The following is a 19,283-nucleotide window of genomic DNA, read 5'->3' as shown; positions in this document are numbered from 1 at the left end:
GTTAAATGAGAACTTGTATGAGGCATGCAACCTTCCCAAGTCACCCTGCTCTTCCGGACACTCCACTGGCTTCCTGAAGAAGCTCACATCCACTACAAGACCATGGTGCTTGCCTACGGAGCAGTTGCATACCACCCTGCATACCACTACTGGCTTGCTTCTGAAGCTAAGTAGGGTTGGTCCCTGGATAGGAGACCAGATGCTGCTAGAAGTGGTGTTGGAGGGCCAGTAGGAGGCACTCTTTCCTCTGGTCTAAAAAATATCCCAATGCCCCAGGGCAGTGGTTGGGGACATTGCCCTGTGTAGGGTGCTGTCTTTTGGATCTGACGTTAAACAGGTGTCCTGACTCTCTGTGGTCACTAAAGATCCCATGGCATTTATCGTAAGAGTAGTTGATGATCGTATTTGTATATGATGAATGTACTGACTATCACTGTGATATGTGGTTGTCCCACCTAGCTATCTGAAGATGAATGTACTGACTATGACTGTGATATGTGGTTGTCTCACCTAGCTATCTGAAGATGAATGTACTGACTATGACTGTGATATGTGGTTGTCCCACCTAGCTATCTGTAGATGAATGTACTGACTATGACTGTGATATGTGGTTGTCCCACCTCGCTATCTGTAGATGAATGTACTGACTATGACTGTGATATGTGGTTGTCCCACCTAGCTATCTGAAGATGAATGTACTGACTATGACTGTGATATGTGGTTGTCCCACCTAGCTATCTGAAGATGAATGTACTGACTATGACTGTGATATGTGGTTGTCCCACCTAGCTATCTGTAGATGAATGTACTGACTATGACTGTGATATGTGGTTGTCCCACCTAGCTATCTGAAGATGAATGTACTGACTATGACTGTGATATGTGGTTGTCCCACCTAGCTATCTGAAGATGAATGTACTTACTATGACTGTGATATGTGGTTGTCCCACCTAGCTATCTGTAGATGAATGTACTTACTGTGACTGTGATATGTGGTTGTCCCACCTAGCTATCTGTAGATGAATGTACTGACTATGACTGTGATATGTGGTTGTCCCACCTAGCTATCTGAAGATGAATGTACTGACTATGACTGTGATATGTGGTTGTCCCACCTAGCTATCTGTAGATGAATGTACTGACTATGACTGTGATATGTGGTTGTCCCACCTAGCTATCTGAAGATGAATGTACTGACTATGACTGTGATATGTGGTTGTCTCACCTAGTTATCTGAAGATAAATGTACTGACTATGACTGTGATATGTGGTTGTCCCACCTAGCTATCTGTAGATGAATGTACTGACTATGACTGTGATATGTGGTCGTCCCACCTAGCTATCTGTAGATGAATGTACTGACTATGACTGTGATATGTGGTTGTCCCACCTAGCTATCTGAAGATGAATGTACTGACTATGACTGTGAGATGTGGTTGTCTCACCTAGCTATCTGAAGATGAATGTACTGACTATGACTGTGATATGTGGTTGTCCCACCTAGCTATCTGAAGATGAATGTACTGACTATGACTGTGATATGTGGTCGTCCCACCTAGCTATCTGAAGATGAATGTACTGACTATGACTGTGATATGTGGTTGTCCCACCTAGCTATCTGAAGATGAATGTACTGACTATGACTGTGATATGTGGTTGTCCCACCTAGCTATCTGTAGATGAATGTACTGACTATGACTGTGATATGTGGTTGTCTCACCTAGCTATCTGAAGATTAATGTACTGACTATGACTGTGATATGTGGTTGTCCCACCTAGCTATCTGAAGATGAATGTACTGACTATGACTGTGATATGTGGTTGTCTCACCTAGCTATCTGTAGATGAATGTACTGACTATGACTGTGATATGTGGTTGTCCCACCTAGCTATCTGAAGATGAATGTACTGACTATGACTGTGATATGTGGTTGTCCCACCTAGCTATCTGTAGATAAATGTACTGACTATGACTGTGATATGTGGTTGTCTCACCTAGCTATCTGAAGATGAATGTACTGACTATGACTGTGATATGTGGTTGTCTCACCTAGCTATCTGAAGATGAATGTACTGACTATGACTGTGATATGTGGTTGTCTCACCTAGCTATCTGAAGATGAATGTACTGACTATGACTGTGATGTGTGGTTGTCTAACCTAGCTATCTGTAGATGAATGTACTGACTATGACTGTGATATGTGGTTGTCCCACCTAGCTATCTGTAGATGAATGTATTGACTGACTGTGATGTGTGGTTGTCTAACCTAGCTATCTGTAGATGAATGTACTGACTATGACTGTGAGATGTGGTTGTCTCACCTAGCTATCTGTAGATGAATGTACTGACTATGACTGTGATATGTGGTTGTCCCACCTAGCTATCTGAAGATGAATGTACTGACTATGACTGTGATATGTAGTTGTCCCACCTAGCTATCTGTAGATGAATGTACTGACTATGACTGTGATATGTGGTTGTCTCACCTAGCTATCTGTAGATGAATGTACTGACTATGACTGTGATATGTGGTTGTCCCACCTAGCTATCTGTAGATGAATGTACTGACTATGACTGTGATATGTGGTTGTCCCACCTAGCTATCTGTAGATGAATGTACTGACTATGACTGTGATATGTGGTTGTCCCACCTAGCTATCTGTAGATGAATGTACTGACTATGACTGTGATATGTGGTTGTCTCACCTAGCTATCTGAAGATGAATGTACTGACTATGACTGTGATATGTGGTTGTCCCACCTAGCTATCTGAAGATGAATGTACTGACTATGACTGTGATATGTGGTTGTCCCACCTAGCTATCTGAAGATTAATGTACTGACTATGACTGTGATATGTGGTTGTCCCACCTAGCTATCTGAAGATGAATGTACTGACTATGACTGTGATATGTGGTTGTCCCACCTAGCTATCTGTAGATGAATGTACTGACTATGACTGTGATATGTGGTTGTCCCACCTAGCTATCTGTAGATGAATGTACTGACTATGACTGTGATATGTGGTTGTCTCACCTAGCTATCTGAAGATGAATGTACTGACTATGACTGTGATATGTGGTTGTCCCACCTAGCTATCTGAAGATGAATGTACTGACTATGACTGTGATATGTGGTTGTCTCACCTAGCTATCTGAAGATGATTGTACTGACTGTAAGTTGCTCTGGATAAGAATGTCTGCTAAATGATTTGGGAGGAAAAGTGAACAAACCACTTTTTCTTTTAGTTAAAGGAAAAATCCGCCCAAAACCACTAATTCCTATAAGTTACAGTATTAAATAACACCAATATGTGACAACAATATTTTTTGTGAACAAATGTTTAATTTTGTCGTTATAATAAGTTTGGTAGCAATGTGGAAATCTGTTGCAGCTCAGGTCGACTACAAAACCCACCATGCAATTCTCTCCCTTTGGGCTAACTAGCTAGCTAGCAAACGTAGCTCCGCACAATAATACCAAAGACAATATCAGCGTGTGAAGTAGCTATTTAGCTGTGAACTCGCCTAAACAAACTGCACTATCAATTTAGGAGTCTACAATCTCACCATGTTCAACCTGCAGATCGATGTGCCCTGCAGAGTGGAGTCTAACATTCACAACGGCACCCTGGACTGAACAGGCAGACAAATAGGATGTGGTGGACCCTCTGTTAAACTACACCTTTGTCGAGGTAGGAATATGATCAATAGCTCGTTGGAGAGAAGATAACTTCCCGCGTTACGACATCAGCCAGTATTGTAATCTGACATGTATGATAGACGTTTTCACCATCTAGAAGTTGTATTTCTATTATCTGCCAGTGTAGTGAGAGAGACTTTACCACAGTACTACGTCATACTGAGAGACTTTATCACAGTACTACGTCATACTGAGAGAGACTTTACCACAGTACTACGTCATACTGAGAGAGACTTTACCATAGTACTACGTCATACTGAGAGAGACTTTACCACAGTACTACGTCATACTGAGAGATACTTTACCACAGTACTACGTCATACTGAGAGAGACTTTACCACAGTACTACGTCATACTGAGAGAGACTTTACCACAGTACTACGTCATACTGGCTGCGTTTCTGCCTGCCTGAACAGCAAGAGCTCAGGTACACATGAAAACACGAGATGATCCTGAGAATGGATAGACCATCGCTCAGAGATGCACAAAAACTAAATAACAGTCAAAATGGGCGACTCTTTCCTTTAACTTCACCAGTGACAAAGGGTGGCTGCTATTTAACTGATAGTTTGACTGTTAATTTAGTGTATTGGTGTGTGGCCAGTGAGAGACCGCCCCAAATTATTTGTGCCATTTGAGAAAGATAATCAGAGAGAAGAGAGAGCGAGAGAAGATGCATTGAAGACAAAAAAGAGAGAGGGCTATAGGGAGAAGGAAAGGGGATTGTGGTAGGGTAGCCTCTAAAGGGAGAGGGCTATAGGGAGAAGGAAAGGGGATTATGGTAGGGTAGCTAGCCTCTAAAGAGAGAGGGCTATAGGGAGAAGGAAAGGGCATTGTGGTAGGGTAGCTAGCCTCTAAAGGGAGAGGGCTATAGGGAGAAGGAAAGGGGATTGTGGTAGGGTAGCCTCTAAAGGGAGAGGGCTATAGGGAGAAGGAAAGGGGATTGTGGTAGGGTAGCCTCTAAAGGGAGAGGGCTATAGGGAGAAGGAAAGGGGATTGTGGTAGGGTAGCCTCTAAAGAGAGAGGGCTATAGGGAGAAGGAAAGGGGATTGTGGTAGGGTAGCCTCTAAAGGGAGAGGGCTATAGGGAGAAGGAAAGGGGATTGTGGTAGGGTAGCCTCTAAAGGGAGAGGGCTATAGGGAGAAGGAAAGGGGATTGTGGTAGGGTAGCCTCTAAAGAGAGAGGGCTATAGGGAGAAGGAAAGGGGATTGTGGTAGGGTAGCCTCTAAAGAGAGAGGGCTATAGGGAGAAGGAAAGGGGATTGTGGTAGGGTAGCCTCTAAAGAGAGAGGGTTATAGGGAGAAGGAAAGGGGATTGTGGTAGGGTAGCCTCTAAAGAGAGAGGGCTATAGGGAGAAGGAAAGGGGATTGTGGTAGGGTAGCCTCTAAAGAGAGAGGGCTATAGGGAGAAGGAAAGGGGATTGTGGTAGGGTAGCCTCTAAAGAGAGAGGGCTATAGGGAGAAGGAAAGGGGATTGTGGTAGGGTAGCCTCTACTACGTGTGATAACCATTTTGTCAGATCTATAGAAAAGGGCTTGGGGGCCAGGACTACAGCTGTTTGGAATTGATTCTATGTCTCCTCCCCATTATTGATGTCTCATACCTACCCCTCCTCCTCCTCTCTCCACCCCCCTCCTCTCTCCACCTCGTCCTCTCTCCACCTCCTCCTCTCTCCCACCCCCTCCTCTCTCCACCCCCTCTTCTCTCCACCCCCTCTCTCTCTCCACCCCCTCCCTCTCTCCACCTCCTCTCTCCACCTCGTCCTCTCTCCACCCCTCCTCTCTCCACCCCTCCTCTCTCCACCCCCTCCTCTCTCCACCCCCTCCTCTCTCCACCCCTCTTCTCTCCACCCCCTCCTCTCTCCTCCTCTCTCCACCTCCTCTCTCCACCCCTCCACAGAGACCCCCAGCAGGGTCAGGGGAAAGAGAAGAGACTCAGTGTTCTTCAGGATGGAGAGGATTATTTTCCTCAGTTGGTCTGTCCATCCCTGCAAGCCTCTGTCGCCTGGCCCCTCCCACCCTGCGGCTCGGCCAACGGAGGATGATCAGAGAAAAGGCCCCTCCTATCCTGGACCAGGTGTTAGGGGGAGGAGGGCCAGATAGACTGAGAGCAGAGTGGAGTCTGCCTGGCTTCATATCCATGTTCCTCCCTGAGTTCCCTCACAGAGCTGTACCAGGACACCAACACTTCCAGGTAGGACAAGCACACACACACACACACACGCATGCACACACACCAGGACAACATGCAATAATCGTCTTGATTGTTGTCCCCTTACTCTGTCTCGATAACCCGACCCTAGGCAACAGCGACTAGGCAACAGCGACTAGGCAACAGCGACTAGGCAACAGCGACTAGGCAACAGCGACTAGGCAACAGCGACTAGGCAACAGTGACTAGGCCACAGCGACTACCTAGGCAACAGCGACTAGGCTTCCTCATGTGTAATGCCAACACAGTCTCTCTACAGTCCCATTAGTCTTCATTACAGCCTGGATATTAATGCCAACCCAGTCTCTTCAGCGGGAAGGTGCTCGTTTGGATGGTAAACTAAGGCCCAGCGTTAGTCTGCTTCACTCGTTAGCTGGATAAGATGTAGTGTTGGTGACATCAAACGGAGGTGCAGTTTTACTGTTGTTAGAACAACGGCAGATTTGTACTAGTTTTGAGAACGTAAATGCTTAAAAATTCACCAACAGGGAATGTCTCATTAGAACAACACACATATATATGATATCCTAAGACTGTGTTTACCACAGACCTTATTTTCGGCCTTTACCCAGAATCCCCATGAATTCCTCATAGCCGTTGCCCAACGAGCAGAGTCCCTCCAGAACAGAAGCCATTACTATTTCTCTCTATTGAAACCTGACCCTGTTGCCGAGGGTTTTGGATACGATACTCTTCCCACCTCCTCTCTCCTGTTCCAGGTGTTGGGATATATCGCCAAAGGATCCTTTGGTCCCATTCTGAAGGTGAAGGACAAGGCCAAGCAGAAAACCTACGCTGTCAAGGTAACCCTCCAATAGCACTTTACACTCGCATGCATATCATAAACACTACATTACCAAAAGTATGTGGACACCTGCTTGTTGAACATCTCATTCCAAAATCATGGGCATTAATATGGAGTTGGTTCCCCCTTTGCTGCTATAACAGCCTCCACTCTTCTGGGAAGGCTTTCCACTAGATGTTGGAACATTGCTGCTATAACAGCCTCCACTCTTCTGGGAAGTCATTAATATAGAGGTGGTCCCCCCCTTTGCTGCTATAACAGCCTCCACTCTTCTGGGAAGTCATTAATATGGAGTTGGTCCCCCTTTGCTGCTATAACAGCCTCCACTCTTCTGGGAAGTCATTAATATAGAGGTGGTCCCCCCCTTTGCTGCTATAACAGCCTCCACTCTTCTGGGAAGGCTTTCCACTAGATGTTGGAACATTGCTGCAGGGATTTTCTTCCATTCAGCCACAAGAGCATTAGTGAGGTCGGGCACTGATGTTGGGCCATTAGGCCTGGCTCACAGTCTGAGTTCCAATTCATCCCAAAGGTGTTTGATGGGGTTGAGGTCAGGGCTCTGTGCAGGCCAGTCAAGTTCTTCCACACCGATCTCGACAAATCATTTCTATATGGACCTTGCTTTGTCATGCTGAAACAGGAAAGGGCCTTCCCCAAACTGTTGCCACAAAGTTGGAAGAACAGAATCATCTAGAATGTCATTGTATGCTGTAGCGTTAAGATTTCCCTTCACTAGAACTAAGAGACCCGAACCATGAAAAACAGCCCCAGACCAAAAAACTGCCTCCTCCACCAAACCTTACAGTTGGCACTATGCATTGGGGCAGGTAGCGTTATCCTGGCTTCTGCCAAACCCAGATTAGTCCATCAGACTAAGGCGGCATCCTACGCTGGTGCCTCGTTCAAAGTCACTGAGCTCTTCAATAAGGCCATTCTACTGCAAATGTTTGTCTACTGAGATTGCATGGCTGTGTGCTCAATGTTATACACCGTTTAGCAACAGGTGTGGCTGAAATAGCTGAATGCACTAATTTTAAGGGGTGTCTACATACTTTTGTGTATATATAGTGTATATCTGCGGACTAGCTGAATGGCAGATAACGGCACTGTTGCTGTGTGCAACATGTTAATGTCATCCCATGCTCACATCATCTGTGTGTGTGTGTGTGTGTGTGTGTGTGTGTGTGTGTGTGTGTGTGTGTGTGTGTGTGTGTGTGTGTGTGTGTGTGTGTGTGTGTGTGTGTGTGTGTGTGTGTGTGTGTGTGTGTGTGTGTGTGTGTGTGTGTGTGTGTGTTCTCAGGTAATCCCTAAGTCAGAGATCCTGAGGCTGGGCGTTCTGGAACAGTCTAAAGAAGAAGTTATAGTACAGGTGAGAGAGTGAGAGAGTGAGAGAGAGTGAGAGAGTGAGAGAGAGGGAGTGAGTGAGTGAGTGAGTGTGAGTTACTGTATAGTGTTACAATTTCCACCAAGTGTGTTGTAGAGTGCTGTCTGTACTTGTTGCACTAGCTATACACACTGTTATAGTGGTTTAGACAGGGCCGTGACTGGCTATACACACTGTTATAGTGGTTTAGACAGGGCCGTGACTGGCTATACACACTGTTATAGTGGTTTAGACAGGGTCGTGACTAGCTATACACACTGTTATAGTGGTTTAGACAGGGTCGTGACTAGCTATACACACTGTTATAGTGGGTTAGACAGGGTCGTGACTAGCTATACACACTGTTATAGTGGGTTAGACAGGGTCGTGACTGGCTATACACACTGTTATAGTGGGTTAGACAGGGTCGTGACTAGCTATACACACTGTTATAGTGGGTTAGACAGGGTCGTGATTGGCTATACACACTGTTATAGTGGTTTAGACAGGGCCGTGACTGGCTATACACACTGTTATAGTGGTTTAGACAGGGTCGTGACTAGCTATACACACTGTTATAGTGGGTTAGACAGGGTCGTGGGTCGTGACTAGCTATACACACTGTTATAGTGGTTTAGACAGGGTCGTGACTGGCTATACACACTGTTATAGTGGTTTAGACAGGGTCGTGAATAGCTATACACACTGTTATAGTGGTTTAGACAGGGTCGTGACTAGCTATACACACTGTTATAGTGGTTTAGACAGGGTCGTGACTAGCTATACACACTGTTATAGTGGGTTAGACAGGGTCGTGACTAGCTATACACACTGTTATAGTGGGTTAGACAGGGTCGTGACTGGCTATACACACTGTTATAGTGGGTTAGACAGGGTCGTGACTAGCTATACACACTGTTATAGTGGGTTAGACAGGGTCGTGATTGGCTATACACACTGTTATAGTGGTTTAGACAGGGCCGTGACTGGCTATACACACTGTTATAGTGGTTTAGACAGGGTCGTGACTAGCTATACACACTGTTATAGTGGATTAGACAGGGTCGTGGGTCGTGACTAGCTATACACACTGTTATAGTGGTTTAGACAGGGCCGTGACTAGCTATACACACTGTTATAGTGGTTTAGACAGGGCCGTGACTGGCTATACACACTGTTATAGTGGTTTAGACAGGGCCGTGACTGGCTATACACACTGTTATAGTGGTTTAGACAGGGCCGTGACTGGCTATACACACTGTTATAGTGGTTTAGACATGGTCGTGACTAGTGGTTTAGACAGGGTCGTGACTGGCTATACACACTGTTATAGTGGTTTAGACAGGGTCGTGACTAGCTATACACACTGTTATAGTGGTTTAGACAGGGTCGTGACTGGCTATACACACTGTTATAGTGGTTTAGACAGGGTCGTGACTGGCTATACACACTGTTATAGTGGTTTAGACAGGGTCGTGACTAGCTATACACACTGTTATAGTGGTTTAGACAGGGTCGTGACTGGCTATACACACTGTTATAGTGGTTTAGACAGGGTCGTGACTGGCTATACACACTGTTATAGTGGTTTAGACAGGGTCGTGACTGGCTATACACACTGTTATAGTGGTTTAGACAGGGTCGTGACTGGCTATACACACTGTTATAGTGGTTTAGACAGGGTCGTGACTGGCTATACACACTGTTATAGTGGTTTAGACAGGGTCGTGACTAGCTATACACACTGTTATAGTGGTTTAGACAGGGTCGTGACTAGCTATACACACTGTTATAGTGGTTTAGACAGGGTCGTGACTAGCTATACACACTGTTATAGTGGTTTAGACAGGGTCGTGACTAGCTATACACACTGTTATAGTGGGTTAGACAGGGTCGTGGGTCGTGACTAGCTATACACACTGTTATAGTGGTTTAGACAGGGTCGTGACTAGCTATACACACTGTTATAGTGGTTTAGACAGGGTCGTGACTAGCTATACACACTGTTATAGTGGTTTAGACAGGGTCGTGACTAGCTATACACACTGTTATAGTGGTTTAGACAGGGTCGTGACTAGCTATACACACTGTTATAGTGGTTTAGACAGGGTCATGACTGGCTATACACACTGTTATAGTGGGTTAGACAGGGTCGTGACTGGCTATACACACTGTTATAGTGGGTTAGACAGGGTCGTGACTAGCTATACACACTGTTATAGTGGTTTAGACTGGGTCGTGACTAGCTATACACACTGTTATAGTGGTTTAGACAGGGTCGTGACTAGCTATACACACTGTTATAGTGGTTTAGACAGGGTCGTGACTAGCTATACACACTGTTATAGTGGTTTAGACAGGGTCGTGACTAGCTATACACACTGTTATAGTGGTTTAGACAGGGTCGTGACTAGCTATACACACTGTTATAGTGGTTTAGACAGGGTCGTGACTAGCTATACACACTGTTATAGTGGTTTAGACAGGGTCGTGACTAGCTATACACACTGTTATAGTGGTTTAGACAGGGTCGTGACTAGCTATACACACTGTTATAGTGGTTTAGACAGGGTCGTGACTAGCTATCCACACTGTTATAGTGGTTTAGACAGGGTCGTGACTAGCTATACACACTGTTATAGTGGTTTAGACAGGGTCGTGACTAGTTATACACACTGTTATAGTGGTTTAGACAGGGTCGTGACTAGCTATACACACTGTTATAGTGGTTTAGACAGGGTCGTGACTAGTTATACACACTGTTATAGTGGTTTAGACAGGGTCGTGACTAGTTATACACACTGTTATAGTGGTTTAGACAGGGTCGTGACTAGCTATACACACTGTTATAGTGGTTTAGACAGGGTCGTGACTAGCTATACACACTGTTATAGTGGTTTAGACATGGTCGTGACTAGCTATACACACTGTTATAGTGGTTTAGACAGGGTCGTGACTGGCTATACACACTGTTATAGTGGTTTAGACAGGGTCGTGACTGGCTATACACACTGTTATAGTGGTTTAGACAGGGTCGTGACTAGCTATACACACTGTTATAGTGGTTTAGACAGGGTCGTGACTGGCTATACACACTGTTATAGTGGTTTAGACAGGGTCGTGACTGGCTATACACACTGTTATAGTGGTTTAGACAGGGTCGTGACTAGCTATACACACTGTTATAGTGGTTTAGACAGGGTCGTGACTGGCTATACACACTGTTATAGTGGTTTAGACAGGGTCGTGACTGGCTATACACACTGTTATAGTGGTTTAGACAGGGTCGTGACTGGCTATACACACTGTTATAGTGGTTTAGACAGGGTCGTGACTGGCTATACACACTGTTATAGTGGTTTAGACAGGGTCGTGACTGGCTATACACACTGTTATAGTGGTTTAGACAGGGTCGTGACTGGCTATACACACTGTTATAGTGGTTTAGACAGGGTCGTGACTAGCTATACACACTGTTATAGTGGTTTAGACAGGGTCGTGACTAGCTATACACACTGTTATAGTGGTTTAGACAGGGTCGTGACTAGCTATACACACTGTTATAGTGGTTTAGACAGGGTCGTGACTAGCTATACACACTGTTATAGTGGGTTAGACAGGGTCGTGGGTCGTGACTAGCTATACACACTGTTATAGTGGTTTAGACAGGGTCGTGACTAGCTATACACACTGTTATAGTGGTTTAGACAGGGTCGTGACTAGCTATACACACTGTTATAGTGGTTTAGACAGGGTCGTGACTAGCTATACACACTGTTATAGTGGTTTAGACAGGGTCGTGACTGGCTATACACACTGTTATAGTGGGTTAGACAAGGTCGTGACTGGCTATACACACTGTTATAGTGGGTTAGACAGGGTCGTGACTAGCTATACACACTGTTATAGTGGTTTAGACTGGGTCGTGACTAGCTATACACACTGTTATAGTGGTTTAGACAGGGTCGTGACTAGCTATACACACTGTTATAGTGGTTTAGACAGGGTCGTGACTAGCTATACACACTGTTATAGTGGTTTAGACAGGGTCGTGACTAGCTATACACACTGTTATAGTGGGTTAGACAGGGTCGTGGGTCGTGACTAGCTATACACACTGTTATAGTGGTTTAGACAGGGTCGTGACTAGCTATACACACTGTTATAGTGGTTTAGACAGGGTCGTGACTAGCTATACACACTGTTATAGTGGTTTAGACAGGGTCGTGACTAGCTATACACACTGTTATAGTGGGTTAGACAGGGTCGTGGGTCGTGACTAGCTATACACACTGTTATAGTGGTTTAGACAGGGTCGTGACTAGCTATACACACTGTTATAGTGGTTTAGACAGGGTCGTGACTAGCTATACACACTGTTATAGTGGTTTAGACAGGGTCGTGACTAGCTATACACACTGTTATAGTGGTTTAGACAGGGTCGTGACTGGCTATACACACTGTTATAGTGGGTTAGACAAGGTCGTGACTGGCTATACACACTGTTATAGTGGGTTAGACAGGGTCGTGACTAGCTATACACACTGTTATAGTGGTTTAGACTGGGTCGTGACTAGCTATACACACTGTTATAGTGGTTTAGACAGGGTCGTGACTAGCTATACACACTGTTATAGTGGTTTAGACAGGGTCGTGACTAGCTATACACACTGTTATAGTGGTTTAGACAGGGTCGTGACTAGCTATACACACTGTTATAGTGGTTTAGACAGGGTCGTGACTAGTTATACACACTGTTATAGTGGTTTAGACAGGGTCGTGACTAGCTATACACACTGTTATAGTGGTTTAGACAGGGTCGTGACTAGTTATACACACTGTTATAGTGGTTTAGACAGGGTCGTGACTAGTTATACACACTGTTATAGTGGTTTAGACAGGGTCGTGACTAGCTATACACACTGTTATAGTGGTTTAGACAGGGTCGTGACTAGCTATACACACTGTTATAGTGGTTTAGACATGGTCGTGACTAGCTATACACACTGTTATAGTGGTTTAGACAGGGTCGTGACTGGCTATACACACTGTTATAGTGGTTTAGACAGGGTCGTGACTGGCTATACACACTGTTATAGTGGTTTAGACAGGGTCGTGACTAGCTATACACACTGTTATAGTGGTTTAGACAGGGTCGTGACTAGCTATACACACTGTTATAGTGGTTTAGACAGGGTCGTGACTAGCTATACACACTGTTATAGTGGGTTAGCCAGGGTCGTGACTAGTTATACACACTGTTATAGTGGGTTAGACAGGGTCGTGACTAGCTATACACACTGTTATAGTGGTTTAGACAGGGTCGTGACTAGTTATACACACTGTTATAGTGGTTTAGACAGGGTCGTGACTAGCTATACACACTGTTATAGTGGTTTAGACAGGGTCGTGACTAGCTATACACACTGTTATAGTGGTTTAGACAGGGTCGTGACTAGCTATACACACTGTTATAGTGGGTTAGACAGGGTCGTGACTAGCTATACACACTGTTATAGTGGTCTAGACAGGGTCGTGACTAGCTATACACACTGTTATAGTGGGTTAGACAGGGTCGTGACTAGCTATACACACTGTTATAGTGGTTTAGACTGGGTCGTGACTAGCTATACACACTGTTATAGTGGGTTAGACAGGGCCGTGGGTAGTGACTAGCTATACATACTGTTATAGTAGTTGTGACAGGGTCGTGACTAGTTATACACACTGTTATAGTGGTTTAGACAGGGTTGTGACTAGCTATACACACTGTTATAGTGGTTTAGACAGGGCCGTGGGTAGTGACTAGCTATACACACTGTTATAGTGGGTTAGACAGGGTCGTGACAAGCTATACACACTGTTATAGTGGTTTAGACAGGGTCGTGACTAGCTATACACACTGTTATAGGTCGTGACTAGCTATACACACTGTTATAGTGGGTTAGTCTGGGTCGTGACTAGCTATACACACTGTTATAGTGGGTTAGACAGGGCCGTGGGTAGTGACTAGCTATACACACTGTTATAGTGGTTTAGACAGGGTCGTGACTAGCTATACACACTGTTATAGTGGTTCAGAAAGGGTCCTGACTAGCTATACACACTGTTATAGTGGGTTAGACAGGGTCGTGACTAGCTATACACACTGTTATAGTGGTTTAGACAGGGTCGTGACTAGCTATACACACTGTTATAGTGGGTTAGACTGGGTCAGTGACTAGCTATACACACTGTTATAGTGGGTTAGACAGGGCCGTGGGTAGTGACTAGCTATACATGCTGTTATAGTAGTTGTGACAGGGTCGTGACTAGTTATACACACTGTTATAGTGGTTTAGACAGGGTTGTGACTAGCTATACACACTGTTATAGTGGGTTAGACAGGGCCGTGGGTAGTGACTAGCTATACACACTGTTATAGTGGGTTAGACAGGGTCGTGACAAGCTATACACACTGTTATAGTGGTTTAGACAGGGTCGTGACTAGCTATACACACTGTTATAGGTCGTGACTAGCTATACACACTGTTATAGTGGGTTAGTCTGGGTCGTGACTAGCTATACACACTGTTATAGTGGGTTAGACAGGGCCGTGGGTAGTGACTAGCTATATACACTGTTATAGTGGTTTAGACAGGGTCGTGACTAGCTATACACACTGTTATAGTGGGTTAGACAGGGTCGTGACTAACTATACACACTGTTATAGTGGGTTAGACAGGGTCGTGACTAGCTATACACACTGTTATAGTGGTTTAGACAGGGTCGTGACTAGCTATACACACTGTTATAGTGGTTTAGACAGGGTCGTGACTAGCTATACACACTGTTATAGTGGTTTAGACAGGGTCGTGACTAGTTATACACACTGTTATAGTGGTTTAGACAGGGTCGTGACTAGCTATACACACTGTTATAGTGGTTTAGACAGGGTCGTGACTAGCTATACACACTGTTATAGTGGTTTAGACATGGTCGTGACTAGCTATACACACTGTTATAGTGGTTTAGACAGGGTCGTGACTGGCTATACACACTGTTATAGTGGTTTAGACAGGGTCGTGACTAGCTATACACACTGTTATAGTGGTTTAGACAGGGTCGTGACTAGCTATACACACTGTTATAGTGGTTTAGACAGGGTTGTGACTAGCTATACACACTGTTATAGTGGTTTAGACAGGGTCGTGACTAGCTATACACACTGTTATAGTGGGTTAGCCAGGGTCGTGACTAGTTATACACACTGTTAATGTGGGTTAGACAGGGTCGTGACTAGCTATACACACTGTTATAGTGGTTTAGACAGGGTCGTGACTAGTTATACACACTGTTATAGTGGTTTAGACAGGGTCGTGACTAGCTATACACACTGTTATAGTGGTTTAGACAGGGTCGTGACAAGCTATACACACTGTTATAGTGGTTTAGACAGGGTCGTGACTAGCTATACACACTGTTATAGTGGGTTAGACAGGGTCGTGACTAGCTATACACACTGTTATAGTGGTTTAGACTGGTTCGTGACTAGCTATACACACTGTTATAGTGGGTTAGACAGGGCCGTGGGTAGTGACTAGCTATACATACTGTTATAGTAGTTGTGACAGGGTCGTGACTAGTTATACACACTGTTATAGTGGTTTAGACAGGGTTGTGACTAGCTATACACACTGTTATAGTGGGTTAGACAGGGCCGTGGGTAGTGACTAGCTATACACACTGTTATAGTGGGTTAGACAGGGTCGTGACAAGCTATACACACTGTTATAGTGGTTTAGACAGGGTTGTGACTAGCTATACACACTGTTATAGGTCGTGACTAGCTATACACACTGTTATAGTGGGTTAGTCTGGGTCGTGACTAGCTATACACACTGTTATAGTGGGTTAGACAGGGCCCTGGGTAGTGACTAGCTATACACACTGTTATAGTGGTTTAGACAGGGTCGTGACTAGCTATACACACTGTTATAGTGGTTTAGACAGGGTCGTGACTAGCTATACACACTGTTATAGTGGGTTAGACAGGGTCGTGACTAGCTATACACATTGTTATAGTGGTTTAGACAGGGTCGTGACTAGCTATACACACTGTTATAGTGGGTTAGACTGGGTCGTGACTAGCTATACACACTGTTATAGTGGGTTAGACAGGGCCGTGGGTAGTGACTAGCTATACATACTGTTATAGTAGTTGTGACAGGGTCGTGACTAGTTATACACACTGTTATAGTGGTTTAGACAGGGTTGTGACTAGCTATACACACTGTTATAGTGGGTTAGACAGGGCCGTGGGTAGTGACTAGCTATACACACTGTTATAGTGGGTTAGACACGGTCGTGACAAGCTATACACACTGTTATAGTGGTTTAGACAGGGTCGTGACTAGCTATACACACTGTTATAGGTCGTGACTAGCTATACACACTGTTATAGTGGGTTAGTCTGGGTCGTGACTAGCTATACACACTGTTATAGTGGGTTAGACAGGGCCGTGGGTAGTGACTAGCTATATACACTGTTATAGTGGTTTAGACAGGGTCGTGACTAGCTATACACACTGTTATAGTGGGTTAGACAGGGTCGTGCCTAACTATACACACTGTTATAGTGGGTTAGACAGGGTCGTGACTAGCTATACACACTGTTATAGTGGTTTAGACAGGGTCGTGACTAGCTATACACACTGTTATAGTGGGTTAGACAGGGTCGTGACTAGCTATACACACTGTTATAGTGGTTTAGACAGGGTCGTGACTAGCTATACACACTGTTATAGTGGTTTAGACAGGGTCGTGACTAGCTATACACACTGTTATAGTAGTTGTGACAGGGTCGTGACTAGTTATACACACTTATAGTGGTTTAGACAGGGTTGTGACTAGCTATACACACTGTTATAGTGGGTTAGACAGGGCCGTGGGTAGTGACTAGCTATACACACTGTTATAGTGGGTTAGACAGGGTCGTGACAAGCTATACACACTGTTATAGTGGTTTAGACAGGGTCGTGACTAGCTATACACACTGTTATAGGTCGTGACTAGCTATACACACTGTTATAGTGGGTTAGTCTGGGTCGTGACTAGCTATACACACTGTTATAGTGGGTTAGACAGGGCCGAGGGTCGTGACTAGTTATACACACTTATAGTGGTTTAGACAGGGTTGTGACTAGCTATACACACTGTTATAGTGGGTTAGACAGGGCCGTGGGTAGTGACTAGCTATACACACTGTTATAGTGGGTTAGACAGGGTCGTGACAAGCTATACACACTGTTATAGTGGTTTAGACAGGGTCGTGACTAGCTATACACACTGTTATAGGTCGTGACTAGCTATACACACTGTTATAGTGGGTTAGTCTGGGTCGTGACTAGCTATACACACTGTTATAGTGGGTTAGACAGGGCCGTGGGTAGTGACTAGCTATACACACTGTTATAGTGGTTTAGACAGGGTCGTGACTAGCTATACACACTGTTATAGTGGGTTAGACTGGGTCAGTGACTAGCTATACACACTGTTATAGTGGGTTAGACAGGGCCGTGGGTAGTGACTAGCTATACATACTGTTATAGTAGTTGTGACAGGGTCGTGACTAGTTATACACACTGTTATAGTGGTTTAGACAGGGTTGTGACTAGCTATACACACTGTTATAGTGGGTTAGACAGGGCCGTGGGTAGTGACTAGCTATACACACTGTTATAGTGGGTTAGACAGGGTCGTGACAAGCTATACACACTGTTATAGTGGTTTAGACAGGGTCGTGACTAGCTATACACACTGTTATAGGTCGTGACTAGCTATACACACTGTTATAGTGGGTTAGTCTGGGTCGTGACTAGCTATACACACTGTTATAGTGGGTTAGACAGGGCCGTGGGTAGTGACTAGCTATATACACTGTTATAGTGGTTTAGACAGGGTCGTGACTAGCTATACACACTGTTATAGTGGGTTAGACAGGGTCGTGACTAACTATACACACTGTTATAGTGGGTTAGACAGGGTCGTGACTAGCTATACACACTGTTATAGTGGTTTAGACAGGGTCGTGACTAGCTATACACACTGTTATAGTGGTTTAGACAGGGTCGTGACTAGCTATACACACTGTTATAGTGGTTTAGACAGGGTCGTGACTAGTTATACACACTGTTATAGTGGTTTAGACAGGGTCGTGACTAGCTATACACACTGTTATAGTGGTTTAGACAGGGTCGTGACTAGCTATACACACTGTTATAGTGGTTTAGACATGGTCGTGACTAGCTATACACACTGTTATAGTGGTTTAGACAGGGTCGTGACTGGCTATACACACTGTTATAGTGGTTTAGACAGGGTCGTGACTAGCTATACACACTGTTATAGTGGTTTAGACAGGGTCGTGACTAGCTATACACACTGTTATAGTGGTTTAGACAGGGTTGTGACTAGCTATACACACTGTTATAGTGGTTTAGACAGGGTCGTGACTAGCTATACACACTGTTATAGTGGGTTAGCCAGGGTCGTGACTAGTTATACACACTGTTAATGTGGGTTAGACAGGGTCGTGACTAGCTATACACACTGTTATAGTGGTTTAGACAGGGTCGTGACTAGTTATACACACTGTTATAGTGGTTTAGACAGGGTCGTGACTAGCTATACACACTGTTATAGTGGTTTAGACAGGGTCGTGACAAGCTATACACACTGTTATAGTGGTTTAGACAGGGTCGTGACTAGCTATACACACTGTTATAGTGGGTTAGACAGGGTCGTGACTAGCTATACACACTGTTATAGTGGTTTAGACTGGTTCGTGACTAGCTATACACACTGTTATAGTGGGTTAGCCAGGGTCGTGACTAGTTATACACACTGTTAATGTGGGTTAGACAGGGTCGTGACTAGCTATACACACTGTTATAGTGGTTTAGACAGGGTCGTGACTAGTTATACACACTGTTATAGTGGTTTAGACAGGGTCGTGACTAGCTATACACACTGTTATAGTGGTTTAGACAGGGTCGTGACAAGCTATACACACTGTTATAGTGGTTTAGACAGGGTCGTGACTAGCTATACACACTGTTATAGTGGGTTAGACAGGGTCGTGACTAGCTATACACACTGTTATAGTGGTTTAGACTGGTTCGTGACTAGCTATACACACTGTTATAGTGGGTTAGACAGGG

General features: G+C 44.7%; 1 protein-coding gene across 1 annotated transcript in view; it reads left to right on the top strand.

The window, feature by feature from the left end:
• The window catches only part of LOC139551666 (ribosomal protein S6 kinase-related protein-like), a 112,005-nt gene that overhangs the window by 6,460 nt on the left and 86,262 nt on the right, over positions 1-19,283 (top strand). The window contains exons 2-4 of the mRNA XM_071362948.1: positions 5,603-5,896; positions 6,634-6,717; positions 8,020-8,088. Coding sequence (XP_071219049.1) covers positions 5,603-5,896; positions 6,634-6,717; positions 8,020-8,088 — 447 coding nt within the window. The remainder of the gene's footprint in view (positions 1-5,602; positions 5,897-6,633; positions 6,718-8,019; positions 8,089-19,283) is intronic.

The sequence above is a fragment of the Salvelinus alpinus genome, chromosome 24, assembly GCF_045679555.1.
Source record: "Salvelinus alpinus chromosome 24, SLU_Salpinus.1, whole genome shotgun sequence".
Lineage (NCBI taxonomy): Eukaryota > Metazoa > Chordata > Actinopteri > Salmoniformes > Salmonidae > Salvelinus > Salvelinus alpinus.
Note: the sequence above shows the minus strand (reverse complement) of the source record. Positions and strands in the feature narration are given on the sequence as shown.